Source organism: Aedes albopictus, chromosome 2 (genome assembly GCF_035046485.1).
Source record: "Aedes albopictus strain Foshan chromosome 2, AalbF5, whole genome shotgun sequence".
Lineage (NCBI taxonomy): Eukaryota > Metazoa > Arthropoda > Insecta > Diptera > Culicidae > Aedes > Aedes albopictus.
The window spans coordinates 179,112,687-179,132,780 of NC_085137.1; the positions used below are offsets into that span (position 1 = coordinate 179,112,687).

General features: G+C 38.7%; 3 protein-coding genes across 12 annotated transcripts in view; all 3 read left to right on the forward strand.

The window, feature by feature from the left end:
* LOC109397513 (dual 3',5'-cyclic-AMP and -GMP phosphodiesterase 11) overlaps window positions 1-20,094 on the forward strand; it is a 460,696-nt gene that overhangs the window by 268,546 nt on the left and 172,056 nt on the right. The window contains exon 4 of one of the 10 annotated variants that reach the window (XM_062850784.1): window positions 1,361-1,627. The exons of the other annotated variants lie outside the window; for them this stretch is intronic. Within the exon in view, the coding sequence (XP_062706768.1) occupies window positions 1,361-1,627 (267 nt within the window). The remainder of the gene's footprint in view (window positions 1-1,360; window positions 1,628-20,094) is intronic. 10 annotated transcript variants of the gene reach the window in all.
* On the forward strand, window positions 9,948-11,015 carry LOC109622795 (general odorant-binding protein 69). The gene has a single exon (XM_062850797.1). The coding sequence runs from the start codon at window positions 9,955-9,957 to the stop codon at window positions 10,870-10,872; it is 918 nt and encodes a 305-aa protein (XP_062706781.1). The 5' UTR covers window positions 9,948-9,954; the 3' UTR covers window positions 10,873-11,015.
* LOC109397517 (general odorant-binding protein 69) lies at window positions 14,546-19,637 on the forward strand. Its single transcript, XM_029859434.2, has one exon. The coding sequence runs from the start codon at window positions 18,674-18,676 to the stop codon at window positions 19,622-19,624; it is 951 nt and encodes a 316-aa protein (XP_029715294.2). The 5' UTR covers window positions 14,546-18,673; the 3' UTR covers window positions 19,625-19,637.

Sequence of the window (20,094 nt, forward strand, 5' to 3'; positions counted from 1 at the left end):
ATGGCTGCTGGGTAGAAATAGAAGATGTACTGAATGCTGAAATTTGCTTTGATGTTATGTTGCAAACAATCCTTTATGAAGAGGAGCTCATAAGTTCGATCGAAGTCAGACTGGCACTGACGATGCTCGTGAACTAATTGAACGGGGAATATGCATTGTGTTCTGACACATTTGTTAATTATGATCAGCATCTTGCATTTTCATCGCTGATAGTCTTCCATAACACAATTCATCTTCATATAAATAATCTCACAAATGACATTTTCATACTGCGATTCTCACAAAACTTCCATTCCCGTTGTCAACAACCTTCGCATGTTCAATTTATGTCATCGCATTCACATAGTGGAAGCTTCTTCTTCACATGCTGGGTAACTCTTTTTATCGTAACCTCAAACCGGAAGCTTCCGGTTTGCTCAAATCCTGGCTCTGTTGGCTGCCTGTCCGTTTGTACGATTGACACTGGTACACTCTCATGGTCGACTTCTATCACCTACAATCGGGATCCTATAGGTGCGCATGATGTGGTTAGACTGGTTCGAATGTGTTTTTATAATTGACTAATATTGAGGGTGTTTTTACTTACCTCAGATATAGAATATCTTTAAATCTGATGTTTTCTGGCATAAAAAAGTAGGATTTCAGTTAAGATTTAAAAAAAATCTTTATGAACCTTAACGAGAAACTTTGTTCCAACTAATATTTGAGTAAGATGACATCACCAAATTTAAAACTTGAAACTGTTCACTGAAGTTTTAACACTTAGAATTTCTGACTAAAGAAATTTTTAAATTTGTTGAACATCAAGAAAAAATGATAATTCTTCCCAAATCGTGTCTAATTTTTAATAGGACGACCTGCTTAAAGTTCTTTGATAGTTAGCCAGTGAAAAAAAATTTTGACTGAAAATGTGAGTTAAAAAAAGCGTCCAAATGACAGGATGTTGGCATAAGACCAAACTTTTTATTTATTTATTTTTAATTGTGCTTTAGTGATTTCCAGGTTTGTTTTTTCTTTCTTCAATAGAGAATAAAACTTGAGATACATTGGACCAGTCTAACGTCCCACATTTTTCATATTGCATTTCATGTGTCTCGTAGGGAAACCATGATTCCTTCCGCTTCCCACCCCCAATCGAGGCTGAGGGGAAATGATTTTCTCTTTAATTCCCACATTCCTTTTCACTGCATGTCCCCGCCACTACTGGTGTACTTGTGTGTGTACGTTTGCATGTATAAGTATATGTGTGGTTGACCAGAGACTATTTTATAATTAGATTTCCTGAAGACCACCCGTCGCCGCAAATAAAAAGCGAGACATTTTTTCCGTCTTTCGTCCGGTCTGTCCGGTTTGATTCTAGATTCGCAACGCCAGCACCGCAAGCCGGGCGAAGACAACGGTCAGCAGCAGCACAAGCAGCAGCAACTGCAGGAACTGCAGCACCAGGATCAGTCCAATCCTTCCGCTGCTGGTGGCGGTGAAGGTGGCGGAAGTAGAGGTCACTACCAGTCGGCAGCGTACCGGCAGCATCACTTTTACTATCACACTTTGCAGCAGCACCGGCTGTGGAGGACGCATGACGCGGTCACACTGCTCGGCTCCAATTGGAAGGCTGCTCAGAAACTAGGTAATGAATGCTGTTTTGGGAGGGGAGAAATCTGATCGGATCATTGGGTTTTGGAAAGAGTTCGGAGTTCGAAATTAGCGTTGCGGTTCACCAATGATGGTGGGTGGAAAGCTTTTGAGTAGCTATTTGAGTTTCTTTTCTGGAATTAGGGGGAAACATCAAGAAATCCTATATCAATGTTTCAAATACAAAAACTTTGAAGGCACAAATCTGAAGAACGGATCATCAAATCACGATATGCCAGTGGTGTCATCGAGATTACTCCAAGCTACTTAACTCACTTAGTAATCAACTAAGCTCAGTGTACCAGTTATGGCTATAGTACCTCAAATTCGCCATAGTTGATTTCCGACCTTTGAAGATGCAAATCAACAAGAAAAAAACAACAGATCACGTTCACAAATGATGTTTGCAGTCATTCAAACTTTACTATTTGCTCAAATTATGATAGAAATAAATCATTTTCCTTAACTTTTCGGCTTCGTGGCCGTGCGGCTAGTGTCACCAAGCATTTAGTCGCATCGTGCTGAGGAGCGTGGGTTCGATTCCCACCGCTGCTGTCAGGAAAAGTTTTCGGCTGTGCCACTGGGCGTTGCATGCTAGTCCGTTGTCTAGTGTCGCCATAGTTCGCCATAGTGTACCAGTTATGGCTAATCCCATAAGGAATGCATGTAAATAGTGCGAAGTGGAACCCAAATTCACAAATGTGTCCATAACTGGTACAGGGTTCCTATCATTGGCACACGCCGTAATAAATACTAGAAGTAGTTTTGGCTCCGTTTCTATATTTTTCCTGGAAAGTATGAAAACTAATCGATCATTTGACATATCGATGATACTCGTCGGTCTGATCCGGTTGGCACAAGAAGGCGTGGAGCGCAGAGAGCAAGATGGGCGGACCAGGTGGAGCGTGACTTGGCGAGCATCGGGCGCGACCGAGGATGGAGAGCGGCAGCCACGAACCGTGTATTATGGAGAAATATTGTTGATTCAGTTGAATCTTGAATTTGAAGTAATACTAAATAAATGAATGAAATGAATTTTGAAAAATTTCTTAAAGACTCTTGAAGAAGACCCTAGGAGAATTTCTGAAATTATCTCTGGAGAAATCAATGAAAAACATGTCAAAGAAGTCCTTGAACCGGAGTGCATTGTTTAAAAGGGATCCTTGCTGAAGTTATTCTATGAATTTGTTCAAAAGTCTCAAACATTCCGGAAAATAAAAAAAAAATGGAACAATCGTCGCCGAGCGGTTAACGGCGTCAGTCGTTTAGGTGTCTCACAAGCCTCGGAGTTTGGGTTCGATTCCCGCTCCGGTCGGAAAAAACTTTTCGTCAAAAAACTGCTCGTTAGTAATGTTCAGTCTGTTCAGCCTCTGGACGAAGACATTGTAATTGTCTTTTTTAATATAGTTCTGGTGGTGCCTTTGGAGGTAATCTTGGAGAAAATTCTAAAGAAATACGTGTGAAGGAATACATTTTCAATTAATTCTCTGTGAAAAGTTTACAAAAGTTTTTGTTGAATTCATAAAAGAATTTTCTGCAAGAAGTCCATTTTTGTAATAATTTTTGAAAAAAAAAGTGAAACTGTTTATAGGGGAATTTCCCCGGAATAATTCTTGATTAGGCGTAATATTGTATGCATTTTCAAGGGGGGCGTACCAGTATACAGGGGATAGACAAAATGATCGGGACAGGCAAAATTTTCACTTTTCAAAAAGTGTTCAACTAGCTGTAAATTTTCGAAAAGTGCATCAAATATTCTTAAATTTTCACTCTATGTTCATCAACTAGATGTGTATCAGTGGTCCAAAAGTAGAAAAGATCGGGCCATTCCCCACGAAGTAATAAAGATTCTTGAAAAAGGTAAACTTATCCGATGGCCAACTTTGAGCTGTTATATCTCCGGATTCAATGAACCGATTAAAATGAAAATTTGACCATTTATGACTTATATAATGAGCTATAAAAAATCATTGACTAAACTTAATATTTTTAACACGGAAGAAAACTATAACGATTAGATTATTTTTCTAATAAAACACCAAATTTTCCAAAATATCAACATCGTTTTGAAATTCAAGATGCAAATTATAGTTCATTTAATTTCCCTCTAATTGACTTATATATAAATGTGTTTTGAAGAAAAGTAACAACATAGCTACCAATAAATTGAAAAAGTTATAGAATGCATATTAAAAATGAACCAATTTACCAAAAAATCGTGAAAAAATTAAAATCGCTATAATTTTGTCTCTTGTTAAAAATTTCAAGCTAAGTCAAATGTTTTCCAGAGTTCATTATATAAGTCATAAGTGGTCAAAATGTCATTTCAATCGGTTCATTGAGGTTCCGGAGATGTAACAGCTCAAAGTTGGCTATCGGATAATTTTATCTATTTCAAGAATCTTTATAACTTCGTGGAGAATGGCCCGATCTTTGAACCACTGATGCACAACTAGTTGATGCACTCACAGTAAAAAATTGAGAATAGTTGATGCACTTTTCGAAAAGTTACAGCTATTTGAACATTTTTTGAAAAGTGAAAATTTTGCTTGTCCCGATCATTTTGTCTATCCTTTGTATGTGGCGCTGAAATTTGGAAACCTTGAATAACCAGCTCTGATTTTATCATGACAGCTCTGCGATATACTTTGCGTTTCATAATTGATCGGACAAACGCCGATTTTCATACATAATCTCTTTTGAAGGACAGTGCTTGAAAAGTGAAGCGTTTTTTTCCTGAATGATCCTAAATTTGTTTTCTCTTTGATCGTCGTTTTTCAAACAAAAGCAGTAGCTTAATAAGATACTCTGCACACCTAGAAAATATCATGTAATTTTAAGTGTCCTGAATTTGACATATACGAGCATCTTCAAAAACACAAATTCAGAGGATGAAACATGTAAATTTACGTCTTTCAAGACACCTCAAATAAAACTTATTTTTTCTTAACGTGTAGCAATCGCTAGAGCCGATTTGACAGATAAAACATCGAAAAGTAAAATAATGCCATGCATGGATTCGAACACCGGATCTGTTGATCGTGAGCCACATCTCTTACCTCTCGGCTATTTCACCGAGTTAGAAGGTGGCTGATGAACGTGATACTGATTCTACGTTTCTGGTGAAACGAAATCGTTGACATCTAACGCAACCACATGATGCGCGTAAAATTGAGTCCAATTTGTGATTCAGTCTTGAAAACGTTTACGTTCTTTGGTGATTCCGTTTCGTGCAAATTTCAGAATTTCTAAGTGTGTGGTTCAGCGGCGTGTCGCTCCTTGAAACTTTCTCTTTCTCTTAACCCTTTCCTTCCCACGACTTTAAACGATAATTTCTATACCAAGAAAGCGTTTCCGAAAAAAGTGCTTGAACAAAAGTTATTGCAAACTGGCCAAATTTTTCGAAATCAACATAAAAAATTTTAGTTGTAAATCAATAGTATTTTGATTGTTTATCAATAGTTCCACTATTGAAACAAGTAGTTGGGAGTTGGGTTTACCTTATAAGAATACAATCATATTTTAAAAACTATTGCATCATATTCATCTAATTCCGTTTGTCTCGAGTTCGTCGAAAATCGATGGTGCTCTAGAGCAACCATGGGAAGTAGAGGGTTAATCGGTGTATACGGTAATTAATATACTTGGGGTTCATCCCATTATTACAGTTCAAATGGTATATACTCAACTTAATAGTCACGTCCAACAAGCCAAAATGATTGTTTTTACTAGTTTTGAGCAACAAATATATCCAATGAATCATTTCCGCATCTTCTCCCTCGCGACAGCATGTGAGAACGAATGATCTCCAGTGAGTTTGCTTCACAAGCCAACAAAGACAACCGACAGATGAGCACTGTTGAAGAATATTCGAAATCAAATAATATCACTTTTATGAACGGAAACCCTTTGGCCGCTCTAGCAGAATTTTGTACATCTTTATATCATTTAGAATGGTTCTATGACTAAAGATTGAAAGTCTAAAGGTCGAAGGTCATAAGGTCGACGGTCAAAAGGTACAATGGACAAAAGGTCGAAGGGTCAAAAGTGCGGACGATAGGACATAAGGTCGAAAAAACAAGTGAAAAGGTCGAAAGGTCGAAATAAAAAATATCTAAAGCAAAAGGTCAAAAATACAAGTGATCGAAAGGTCGAAATAAAAAAAATGACTAAGAGAAAATATTTAACCGTTATGTCTCCGACAAAGTTTTTGCTTTTTTCTACATCATGCTTTTTAAATGGGCGCTGGGTACCCGGGTATCCTGTCGGCCACATAAGGGTTAAAGGAAGAACGTTAAAAGGTTAAAAGCTCGAAGGACCAGGATTCGTTAGTTGCGAGAAGCGGATTTCAAATTTAGTGTCTGCAGCGCGATAATTTTTTTTCGCATTCTGTTACTTATAGTCAATATGAATATTTGGATGGAATAAAATGAAATGGTCACAGCAAATAGAAACATTACGTATAAAGTATCAAAAAATCCCAGTGCAGATGGCAAAATTTTACTAACATTTATATTATTAGTTAGTTTACCAAACATTGCTATAAAGCATTACTAGAAAGAACAGTCTATGTTTAAAAGAAGGCAACATTATATAAGAAACATTATATATGCGCATATAGACATGAATATGTAACTCCAAAGAAGTGCCGTTGTTCAAAAGGATGTGTGTTCTACAGTAAACTAGTACCAGGTAAACTATTATACAAACTGAGGGATCGATTCCCGTTTCGAACGGGAAATTTTGTCGAATTCCTGCGTATAGTGCAACATTGTGCTTGTTTACAATATATGTACAAGTTAACGCAATGGCAGGCGAAGAAAGCGTTGCATTTAATAACTGCGTCAAATGAACATTTAGTTGAAACTATACAGATCAAGTTGCAATGACAACGAAAAGTAAGAAAGAAGACGATAAAAAGGATTCAGGATTATTTTCGGTTATATTTTTTCATTCGACCTCTAGACCACTGTTCATTTCGACCTTTTGTCCTATCTATTTTTTTTATTTCGACCTTTTGACGTTCGACCGTTTGTCCTACAACCATTTAGAATATATTCTTGCATTTGTGAACTGTCATAAATCACTAATGTATCAAATTTACTGTACACAAGGGATACCGATACGTTTGGAGAAACATTTGGGCACTGTTTTGATAATAAGCGCAAGTTTTATAAATATCTCAAAAATTTGCAAATTATGAATGAGAAACAAAACTTTGTTGATTTTACTGATGTACAAGTCATCACACAATGTGCTCTAGATCAGGTTCTACAAGGCAGTCGTTAAAAGGTTAAACCAGTATACAGGGACACCATTCAGACTATGTCATCAAAATATTTTGCTCTTTTCTTTGCATATCATTAGATCACAATCTACGTGCTCTGTCGTCTTAAATACATCCGAGCCCGACTGGCCATCCTCAGTACTTGCTGTTCATTCACAATGAAGTGTACCGTAGCATTTTTGCCAGTTTTGATATCGCTCGTTTCAACGGAGCATACAACTCTTCCCCATTACACGTTCTACAAAAGTTTCCCATCCGCACTGGCAGAGTGTGCCGAGTACTACGAAGTACCCACCAGTTCAGTGGACCGTATCGTTGAAGAATCCTACCCCAGTGAACCGGAAGTAAAACAATTGATACGGTGTGCTCTCATCAATGTACGCTGCTGGAACGACACCACCGGAGTTCAGGAGCAAGTCATGAATAGCTTCTTCAACCCCACCCCGGAGGATTCGGAATATTTGGTCCGAACACGAGAGTGTATGCAAAGATCCACAGAGCTTTCCGGTGGAAACAGTGACGTTCAGACACGAGCCTACGATGCTTTCATTTGCTACTACCGGCAATATGGAACTTTGAATGAAACCGACCAGTACCTTCCTTTTACTGAGGAAGAACTTTATTCGTTGATGTTGTCGGTGCTATCGATAGCTCATGTGTCACAGGAAGCATTGGTTCAGTTCAGTGATGGAAATGTGCTGAACAACGAGGAGTTCCCTGCGGTACTGTACATCCACTATGTCCGAGTTGGTTTCTACCAGGACGGTATAGTGCCGGAGCATCTGTATGTGCAGTTCGGCAATCCGGAGCTTTTGACTCCCCGAACGGAACAGTGTGTCAGTGCTGCGGTAAATTCACTTCCGTGCGAAGCCGATGACCAGGAACTACTTTACGACATATTCCGGAAATGTCTTGTGGATCTCACGAGTACGTTGGAGTTGGTTCAGAAGGCGTCTAGACAGTTGCTTGGATTGGGACCCTCTTCGGGGAGTTCAACTACCGCACCTTGTACATCAACATGTCCGCCCCCTACCAGCCAAGCTCCCTATTACAACGCCATTCCAAGATGAGATCCTGGGCAAGAAACTCCTCATCACCTTGCAGAAAGCGCTACGCTTCCTGCTATCCGAAGACTGACAGACAAATAAATGCCAAGAATCCTATTAACATCTAAATTTATCACTCCATAAATAGATCCAGTTGTTGTACACCGAATGCCATTCCAAGTCGAATAACTTTCATCACCTCTCCACAGGGACCAAGAACGAACGGGAAGGATAACTATAACTTCATTCCAAACCGCCCCAAATTCCAAAACTTATTCCGATGCGTTTAATTCAATTTCCAACTGGTGTAAGTTGCCAACTTAATAGCACTGCGAAGTGCCGGCTGGCGGGCTGATGCTACTACATCTAGAGCACACTTGCACTAGGTCAGTGGGAGCAAATGGCTGAATCAAGGGAACTGGGAGCAAAGCCCTCTCCTCCTGGGTTGTCGCCGAAGGGAATGGCAGTCGAAATATATGTGTTACTCCGTGACGCACTCGCACAGGGAAATGAAAATTGCTTTCTTGGGAATGTGCCCACTTGTTTAAATTGCACTTATGGGTTCGCTCTTTCGTACGTTCCCACGTGCGAAGCAAATCGTTGGAGTCGTTGAACTAAACTATGACTGTTGTAAACTTGAGTAATTGGTGTAATGGTTTTATGGAGGATTTTGTACTGTGTCAAGGGAGCCATCGAGTAAAGTAATTTGTTACTGGGGAGAAGTTTTGAAAGCTGCACTCTAGAGCATCGTCATAAGAAACAAGCTGGATAAGTCTGCTAATGGCACCAGGTCCCGAAAAAGGTTTTTTTTTCTTCGTTCACTTATAGTCGCTAACAATGGACTGTTTTCTCAGCTTGAGAGGCTACATAACGACGAACGGTGCAAAAATAATTATACTTTGGAGCGTTCACTCCATTCAAGGGCGACTAGGAGAATTATGGGTGAATGCAAATTGTAATGTTAAGAACGTGAAAAACAGTTTAAACATTAAACTTCGCCACGATGAAACGTTGCAGGTAGTCATATGATAGATTACTAGCATGATTTATTTTGGAATTTGATAAGAAATTTGAGCGTCAATTACTTATTATATCAACTTTTGTTGAAGAATAAAACTTGTTTCCAATTCAATCATCTGCCAAAAGCTGTCCAAAGAAAGATACTACATCTTCGCCCACCAGATCCGTAGAGGCTGCAGCTTAATTAATTATCACAGATTTGTCTTTCGCCTGGACTTGAGTCCTTCTGCGTAACACATTCTTTTCGAAATCAAATATCATCATCACTTTCCCCGCCTACAGGAAAAAGTCTGTTTGCGTGACCATTTATCAGCAACCCAATCAGACGCAAAATGATCCGCTAAAGAAGAAAAGCTACTAATAAAGAAAAAAATCCTCGGAATAAAGGTTCCGTCTCTACCATCGACGTGACGTCACTGGAATCGGACACATCGACGGCTGTTTCACTTGATTAACGCCCATCACTTTCATCCGCGAGAACATCCACAAAGGGGAAGACAAATTTCCTTCTCATTTGTATGTGGCGACCATATCTCTGTATCGGAGCTTACGAGTTAATTGCGTAATTGATTGTTGATCGGAACTGGCATTGACTGGTGCAAAGGCTGTTCGTTAATTCGTAGAAACCAGAACAGCCCTGCGAATCAAGTTCGAATTATCTCGCTTCCACTTGATAGGCAAGATTTTTGTTTTTTTCCTTCCTAGAACTGCCCAAAAATTTCCGCACACTTTGTCACACAGCACCGTTACGCTGCCAGCTAATCGTAAGTCACATTTATTCCCCAATTACGGCAGAATGTCAGCAATGCGAAAGGGTAGGTAAGTCAAGCTATCACACGTTCCATCCAATCGAAAATGCTTCTTTTGTCAGGTTTGGTTTAAATACAAACCGCACAAAAAACTTCGCACTCAGTTCCTCTACACAGCCCAAATTCTACGGAACGGTGCCTTCGGAAATCCAGCGCCATCATGCGGACCTTCGCGGCTTGCCTGGTGTTCACACTCTGTGCGGTGTCCGCGACGTTCGCGGCTGACAATCTGGATCATTATTTTTCGTACAAAGAATTCGACGCCTACTTCCGTGAGTGCGGTGAATACTATGAAGTGCCCAATTGTACCCTAGATGAATACATCGCCAACGCCTTCCCCAATGAGCCGGAGGTTCAAAAACTGATCCATTGTACTATGATAATCTTCAAGGGGTGGCAGGATGGATCCGGAGTTGTTGAGTATGTCATGTCCGACTTCTTCAACCCTGCTCCCGAAGACACCTGCTATGCTGATCGAACGCGAGAATGTATACAAAACTCACCAGCGCCATGTGACACCAACACAACCCTAGCTTACAAAGCCTTCCAATGCTACTACCGTCAGTACGGGAACCTCAACCAGAGTCGCCAGTTCATGCCCTACACGTGCCGAGAAGTTCAGGTACTGTTCGAGACTTCGATTGCGATCGTGAACGTCCCCCGCTGCGAACTGATCAACTACAGCAATGGCCAATTCTTGGATCAACCGAACTTCGCCGATGTGATGTACGTGATCTTCGTTCGGGGAGGTTTCTACGATCTGAACCTAGGGCTTTCTCTACGCAATCTCTACACCCAGTGCGGAAAGCCGGAGCTGTTGACTCCGGAAACACAGCAGTGCGTGGATGCAGCTACCGCCGCATGGGATGGCCAAAAACGGAAGGATTTGATCTACGCCATCTTTGTGAACTGCCTGCAGAAGACCATAACATTTGCGCAGGAACTTCAGGTCGTGGCGACTTCGTTGGTGACGGGTCAACCGTCACCGTGCCCACCACCAACAACACCACCACCACCATCACCCTGCACTACCAGTCCTCCTCCGCCCAGTACGGTTCCACCATGCTACAATGTTTAAAACTGGTATGCGACCAAATGATGCGCAAATTGTTAGCGGGTCATCATTCGAAAATTGTTTGTCAAAATAAATGCCATCGATTGTGTTAACTTAATAGAATATGCTTTGAGCATTTTTTTGAAGAAGAATATTACAAGATGAGAACATTTTATTTGGTTTCTTTCAGCGGTGTTGAGATAATATCATTTCCTGAAGCTCTGTACTCAAAACGGATTCAAAAGTTTATTATTCATTATTTCTCGCGTTTAGTATCATACAGGCGTATTTTCTTCTTATTATTATTATTATTCTTCTTCTTTATGGCTCGACGTCCCCACTGGAACTTGGCTTGCCTCGCTTCATCTTAGTATTCTTTGAGCACTTCTATGAAATGAAATGAATGGCTTTCTTTGCCTGCCATTGCATGAATTTGTATATCGTGAGGCATGCACAATGATACACTATGCCCAGGGGTCGTGAAAATTTTTCCGACTGGAACGGGAATCGAACCCGCCATCTTCGGATGGGCGATCCATAGCCTTAACCACTAGGCTAACTGGAGACCCCTAGATACAGGCGTATCTACAATGATCAATTTCTCAACATCAATTTTCCCTTGGATTATTCCCCAAGCCGTAGCGTGCGGTTGGCCAGGTTGGCCACCGCCAAGGGCATCAGCTTCAGAGAGGCGCCGAAAAGGCCTAAGGCTAGAAGGAAACGGGATGATGCTATTGTTTTCTTGAATGTTATCAAGATTTAATTATTAATAGTATCTAAGATTGATCATGTGTTATACGTTCTTCCGTATTCTCAAAAAAAAAAAAGATTTCTCTAGATGTTTTTGGCAATTTGCTATTTTATTTTGAGAAGCTATTTTAGTTTTTTAATTAGCAAAACTAAATCAATGAGCTTTCGAAAGTCTAGTGAATGTTTCATATTGAAAATTTCTCAACATCTTACTGGGAAATGTCTTGAGGTTACGTCCGACGATTTTCTTCGCATTCATTGAAATATTTTACAGACGATACTTTTTAAGTTCATCCAATTTTTATTTCCAGTAATTGTTTCTTTGGGCTTAAACTCTTGCAATTCTAGCAGAAACCTTTCAGGTTGCTTTCTCCCAACAACAACTTCCAGAGAGTTTTTTAGTTGTTATTCCCCCGAAACTAATTTTATTTATCAAATTAGAATTTTTATTAGAATTAATCAAATTAGAATTTTTCAAAAAATATTTCACAAAATCATCAAGAGATTTCTGTGAAAAAATCTCTAAGAATTCCTCTAGAAATTCTCTCAGAAACTTTTTCAGGCATTCTTTAAAATAAATTTCAAATCATTAGCAGAAAATCTCCCATTGATACCTTCTGAAATTGTTCCATGCTCACTAGGGATTGCTCCAAGGTAATTAGAATCCTTCCTTCATATATTTGTGGTAGAATTCCAGTAGAAAACTTTCCATTAATTTCCTTATTAACCCTAAAAGGGATACCTTCATGGCTTCAGTTTCGTCACCTCGCAGAATGTGTTCCATCAAAGACGAGCCCTGAAAGGCGCCTGGGGTCCAATGGACCCCAGGTATCCCTTTTAGGGTTAACTACTCCAGAAAATCATAAATTTGGAACTCATTCAGAAATTTCTCCAGGTATTCCGTTTAAAAATCCGCCATTGATTTCATGCTAATTTTTCCAAAGGTTTATTTTGGAAACCTTCCATGGATTTTTCAGAACTTCTTCCTGGGATTTCTTTATAAAATCTTCTAGGGATTTTTCTTAAAATCAAAGACTCCTTAAGAAACCTTTGCATGGATTCCTTCCAAGTTTTCTTTCTGAAATTCTTTAAGAAGTGGGAAATTATAATATTTCATCAAGTATTTCTTCACGAACTACTCCTGTAAGTCCTTCATGAATTCCATTGAAAATTCTTGCTGAAATTTCTTACGGATTTTCATCGGGTATTACTCCGGATATTTTTGCAGAAATTACTCCAAAGATTCCAGAATAATTTATTTCTGTGGTTCCAACGGGAATTCTTTCAGAGATTTCAACAAAAACTGATATAGAGATTCCTTCAGAAATTCCTCCTGGTATTCAACCATGTCCATGGTTCGTCTAATGATTACTGAGCAGTTTCTTACAGATCTTCTGAGCAATGTTTTAATAATACTTCAGAAAACATCCTTGGTAAAGTTATTGGAAAATTCTGGTGGAACCAATTCAACTTATCGCCGAAAATTGATAAAAAAAAAGATTGTTTGAGGATTCCTGAATACCCCTGAAATTCACTAAAAAGTACAAAAAAATAGAAAAAAAAAATAAAAAAAATACCCTTTTCTTTCTTTACAAGATTTCCTGAAGAAAATTATGCATCATTTATGTTATAAATCTGAAGTGTTCGTACTTACACTCATATATATATATATATATAAAAGAAATAAATTAGAGATAATTTTGAAATAACTCCCTTTGAAATTCTTTTAAAAATACACGAATGAAAAAAAAATATAAGAAAATAAAAAAATCGAGGGAAATTTATTTCTTAAAAACACGAAAGTACAACTGTGAAAAAAATTGAATAACTATCGTGGGGCGCCAACCTGGATGCTTGCCAAAGGCGCCGTAGAACAACGCTCTGATTATTCCGGACAATTCGACCAATATTCGGATAATCTCTCGGTGTATTTTTGTGAATGATGACTAAGACTAGCTTCTAACACAACAAAACTCACCGAAAATGATTTGCCGGCCAAGTTATTACCAAAAGAGAAAATCGATGAAGAGAAATTGATCCTTGTGTAGATACGATCTGACTACCGACAAACTCACAATATAGGTGAGTTCTTCCTTTGGAAGGGAAGTACATCCGTTGCACAATGGGAAAAAATAGGTATAAAACGCGAATAAATTGAATATCTCTGCTCGGAGTGGACGGATTTGAATGAATTTTTGACACAATCTGTAAAAATCTCTATAATTTCAGATAAGGAGGGTGTCATTCGCCGCACGATGCTGGAAATCAGTGTATTGAGCTCGTTTTACCCCACTCTCTCTCACACACACTTTTTGAGAATACCATCATTTATTTCCGATTGGCGTGCAAAATAAATGAATTATTTAGCTCGTATTTATGTAAAAACTTCCCTAGTATCAGCAATTTGATATAGGGTTTGTCCTGCTCTTAACGATTGTGTTCCTCTCCGAGCGAATGCATGTGATATTTCCAAGAAATAGGGGATATCGGGGTTACTTGAAAATATTCCAATTTTTAGGGCTGTGCGGTGAGCCAAACCAGCTCCATTCGATACTACGGAAGTTTTTACACAAACACGAATTAAATAAATCGTTTATTTTGCACTCCAGGTTTTTTCTAAAAAGATGAAAAAGAGAGAGAATGGGGTAAAACGGGCCCGATACTCTGATTTCCAGCATCGTGCGGCGAATGACATTCTCCTTATCTGAAACTATAGAGATTTTTGCAGTTTGTGTCAAAAAATCATTCAAATCCATCCACTCCGAGCAGAGATATTGTATTCATTCGCGTTTTATACCTATTTTTTCCCATTGTGCAACGGATGTACTTCCCTTCCAAAGGAAGAACTTACCTATATTGTGAGTTTGTCGGTAGTCAGATTCGATTCCAGGTTCGCTTCATACAAGTTAATTTTTTTTAACAATCATACTAAAAAGAGGACCGCAAAGTGGTTAAATTAGATTGTTGAAGATTTATTACAGAATATTGCGTAGTCACAGCAACTGATTTAAACATTCTACTACGCAAAGAAAAGACAGCGACAATTTTCGAGCTTCAACTTCGTTCTTCATCTTCAATACAAGGAATCAAACCTTCAATATGCGATCACAATGTTATTTTTTTTAAGTCTTAGCCACGGAAGCGAAAAAATACAAACAACAATACCAACAATCAAATTTTTATGAAACATTTGTATTACTGTTCTCATCTTAAAATTAGGCCGACCAAAATTACTACGACGTTACCTTAAGTTTTAATATATATTTTATATTATATTGCAACTTAAAGTAAAGTTTTCATACTAAATTTTTGAAAATAAAAAACAAATCTTGCAAATCACGTCTCGAGTTTCTTTGGCGTATTACACGGTTCAACAACACTTTTGTCCAGCTCCAAATTTCACCTTTGTTTTTGTTCCTCCCGACTAGGAACTCATAGTTCTTAAGTTTTGACCCTCGCCGTTCTGGGAGAGGGGAGGAGCATTGATTTATAATTTCCGAAAATGGAACATTTTCGAGGATTTCGATGGACAATTCACTGCTCAATCAATGTTCGATATCGAAAAACGGAAAGATAGACCACGGCGCGTCAGGGGTTGTGAATCTATCATAAAAATTTCAAGTAGATTGTTCAAGCCATTCTTGAGAAACGATGTTTTTATGAAATGATGTTTTTTGAATGATTTCATGTATTGAACACCAATAGTTCAATTCGGAAGAAATATAAAAAGGGGAAAATTAAGGCTGGGCAGAAGTTGATTTTTGTTGAACCATGTTATTTTTTGAATGAGTCCAAGAATTTTTTCAACTCGGACGCAACATGACGAAGTCAGGACTTGAAAATTAAAACTTTGTGAAGGGTTGACTTCATTCATTTCGTTTATTAGGCATTTTATTGCAATTATTATAAAACTGAATCAACAATTCTTCGCTGCTACACTCGATTCGTGGTTGCAGTCGTCCATCCTCGGTCGCGTCCCACACTTGCCATATCGTTCTGCACCGAGTCCGCCCTCCTTGCACGCTGGCCTCATGGTCTTCTTGTACCATCCGAATCTCTTGCGAATGCCAGTTTTGCAGGATTGTTTTCCGACATTCTCGCAACATGCCCCGCCCATCGTATCCTTCCAGTTTTTGCCACCTTCCGGATGCCAGGTTCGCTGTAAAGTGCGGCGAGCTCGTGAACTACAAACATTTGATAGGGAGTGTATTATTATTAGCTTTATTCGAGAAATTTTCAGCCCAAAGAAATGTTATATGAAATAACTATTGGCCTATCTAGGATTTATTTCTGCAGTTAACCCAGAGGAGCTGAGTCGGCATGCCATTCATATTGTGGATGTGCACATATGTGCATATAAAGAGTTTCTTCCATATTGTTTGCAGCACAAAAGCACAAACACAGCACAAAACAGCATGAGTTTTGGCTAACGCGCAGGTACTCAGAACAGCATGCACAAAATAATGGTCGGTTTTACCTTTTTTGATTTTTTTTATTCATTCTACTTTCCATTCGCTTTCCGAGTGTCACAGGTTTCCGAACTGCCGCAGGAGCTGCCGTAGCCAACACAGTCACATTCTGGCTTTGTTAGCGGCAAACGTGCAGTCGTTTAAAACAATCCATTATTTTATGTTGAAACTACTAAATCTCCGTTTGGACTAACAAACTGTCAAAAATTTAGACAAATGAAAATATGTTTATTATCAAACAATGGAACAGTTCATTTTAAACTAGAAATCAGTGAAGAGAATTGTCAGACAAAAGAGGCAAAAAAAGCATCAAAGAAGGCGCATCAATTACTCTTTATCTCAACTGGTAACAGATACTGACATGTTCCCGAAATTTTTTGTTGCAGACAAATCGGTACTTTTCAACTAGAAAATAATCAATTATTACCAACCCAAAATCGAAACTTTTTGATGATACATCTTCAGCAGCGTTGCAGTGTTTACCGACTCGAAGTTACCGGTCGAAAATCATAATGCAAGCCTTAAAAATCTGTAAACTCGTGGTGCTCGATCTTTGTCCTATTCTGTTCAAGTTGGGACAAACATATGTCGCATTGAGTAGAATGTCGCAGCAAATTCAGGTTGCGACATTGTTGTTATTGTTGCGCGATGGTTTAATTTTGATTCACTGCTAGAAATCAGTTTGTCGCTTTAGCAAATTGAAACATCGCTTTATTTGAACTGGAATTTGATTGTGTGTACAATTTATTTCACTGCGTGTACACGAATATTTCAAAAGCATTTTGGGGCATCACAAACACAGATGATTCCTTTATTCCTGGCACCTTGTTTTTCAACCGTTCTCAAACTATGGCTCGGTACCCAATAGAACTTGGCCTCAAAATTTTATTTATTTTTCTTATTCTTTTTCTGAAGTGTCACCTGTTTTAGAAACTATTACGATTATTTTTTTTTCTTAAGCTCCAAACCTTTGATGTTTAAAATCAACTTGCGCTGTAGGATTATTGGTAATGTAATTATTATTTAGATAGAAAAGAAATAAATAACTATTGACCTTAAAGGGTGTACGAAATAAAAATTAAAAAAATAAATAAAAAACATAAAAACTAAGTTGGGTTGGGCAATTAGTTCACAATATTCACCCTTACAATGTAACAAAATCATGTGTTAGAAAATCGAAAAACTAAAGCTTGTTTCAAGATGTTTATTTTAGTTTGAGATAAATGACAATTCGTATCATAGTGGAAGCGTTCGATAGCGTTCATTAGACGATTAAGGCCAAATTGTCGGGCATTTTAACTTTGGTAAAAACTATGGTGATAGATTCCGAATACCCATAATCTTTGGACTGAACCGTGAGTTTTTAAAAGTTGGAGAATTCCTATCATGATAATGTTTACTACTTAAAAAAATAATATTAAATAATTCAGCAATATTTGAAAAAAAAAAAACGAACGAATAATATGTTAAGATTGACTCAGAAAAGAGTCCCTGGTCACGATGTCAACATTTCGATTATCATCGAGCTTTTTCTTTGAAAATGATTAGTAGGTATTTATGACTTTATTTTCATAATCCAAAGACTATAAAATATTTTATCGGAGAATTTTTTTCCATACATTTTGTATGAGAAGTATTTCAACGTAAAACTGTATTCAATGTATTTTAGTATAAAACATAGCCAAAAACTGAGCAGATGTTTTTGTGCTCGATAATATTTTATGTTTCACTCATCTTTCATTGCATTATTGGTATTATTAAATATATTGAAGCAGCTACGATATTGATGCACAGTAAACTCCCGGAATTCTTGATAATGTTTTGAAGTGTTAACTCATTAATTTTGGAATTTCCTCCAAGACTTAAGTGCTCCACACAATGCCTACGTTTGCGTGTGCGTGGCAGTAGTTTGACAGATTTTCGCTATGCGTTCCCGGCTTTATAACAGGGTTATCTCTAAAAGGGTCATGAACAACTTTAATCGTTTGTTCATCACGTTTGTCTATAAATGGTTTTCGACAGATCGCGGTGGATGATGGATTTTTCAATATAGAGTGACGATGGGTATTATCGGCAGGTTTGTTCACTTCGTCATGGGGGGTTTTTGTCGGCCGAATTTCCTGAAATTTGGCAGTATAATTCAGCTTGGTTGGGAAGGATTTGTGGCCAATCCTGAGTTCGAAAGCTTTCAAAAAACCCCCCATGACGAAGAGAACAAAACTGCCGAAAATACACAATTTCCCCTATCTACAAAAAGTGTGACATAAAAAGGGAAAGTGTTGTTGAAAATGGCTCCTTTATATGTGACGTGTCGTCACATATTCAGAAGAATTATTAAGTAGTTTCTGAAGAACTCCGTTTGCATCGACTGGAAGCCGTCTGCTTGTTTTTTTTACAATGCAAAAGGTCCCAAACAAACTCTCGTCACACAGAAGTATAACATTTCGCATTGGAGAAGTACGCGCAACTGTTTTCATTAGTACCACATCTCGTTTCAAAACATGAATGTTTGATTTCGTTACTCAATTCAGTGGTTTGTGGTAAGGTTTAAATGTGGACTCCCGAAAAAATATCTTGCTCAGTATCTCCATGTGCCTCTTATCGCAATGTGCTTCCCAATGAAATCTAATATCGCCATGAGATTCTCTATAACTTGCTTGCTTCTCGTGTTTTGTTCCATATCTACAACGTTCGTGGACGGTCTTGACCACTACGTAGGACACAAGGACTTCGATACGATCTTTCGTGAGTGCGGCGTATATTTAGATGTTCCCGACTGCATCCTAGACGAGTATGTCGTCAATGCGTATCCGGATGAACCGGAAGTTCGAGACTTGATACACTGCACCCTGGTAGGTTCCAAAGCCTGGCACGATGGATCCGGTGTAGTGGAGCACGTCATATCCAACTTCTTCAATCCTGGTCCCGAGGACACGTGCTATGCTGGTAGAACTCGAGATTGCATACAGAGCTCTCAGATGCCATGTGACAGCAACGTCACGCTTGCATACAAAGTCTTCAAATGCTACTACCGCCAGTATGGAAACCTGAACCACAGTGCTCAATTTTTGCCTTGTTCTGCGCAAGAGCTGCAAGTTCTGATCAAGACTTCGATTGCTATCGTGAACGTTACTCAAGACGAACTGGTGAAATATAGCAACGGAGTTTTGCTAGACCAACCCCAATTCACTGAGCTGATCTACGTTATCTTTGTTCGAGGCGGATTCTACTATACTGATCAAGGTGTAATGCTGAAAAACCTTCACACCCAGTTTGGCAATCCGGAGTTGTTGATACCGGAAACGCAGCAGTGCGTGGATGTGATTCATGCAGGGTGGGACGGTCGTAGGCAAAAGGATCTAATTTATGCCTACTTCGGGAAGTGTCTCCGAAGAGTCACACCTTGGTTGAAGCTGATTCAGGATGTGGCGGCATCATTGGTGGCCGTTGGGCCTGCAGCATGCTCGCCACCGAGCAGTACAAGTACAACCACGACGACGACAACCGCTGCGCCTCCACCCAGTACGATGCGACCATACTATAATGTTAAGAAATGATATGCGGTAGCGAAACGTTATTACGATTTGGTTTATGATACTCAGTACTCATTAATTGTATTTATTGTTTAATTTTATTACTTAAATATTGAATATGTGATTATTATCATAACATAAAGTTTCGTGTTTTATTTGAAAAAGGTTTATCTGTTGGGTAAATGTGGAGTCTATTCGTGTCCGACTTGAAGTTCTTTGTAACAGCTGAAAGCTCCCTAAGTGCAACCCATTCATTAGCAATTTAAGATCCAACTGACGCCCTGAATTTAAAGACAAATGTGAAAGAATGACCTGGTTTTGCTTCCAGTTGTGTAACTCACGTAGAAATTGTGCCCGTTGTATTGTATAACTGAACTGTTTTCGAATAGGCCACATTCGTTTTCAAAACAAGGGCGACAATTTTAACTCAGGCAATGAAACATGTTGCAATCGCGCGTATCACTTACTTTGAGCTTTTCTCCTGTCAGTTCTGG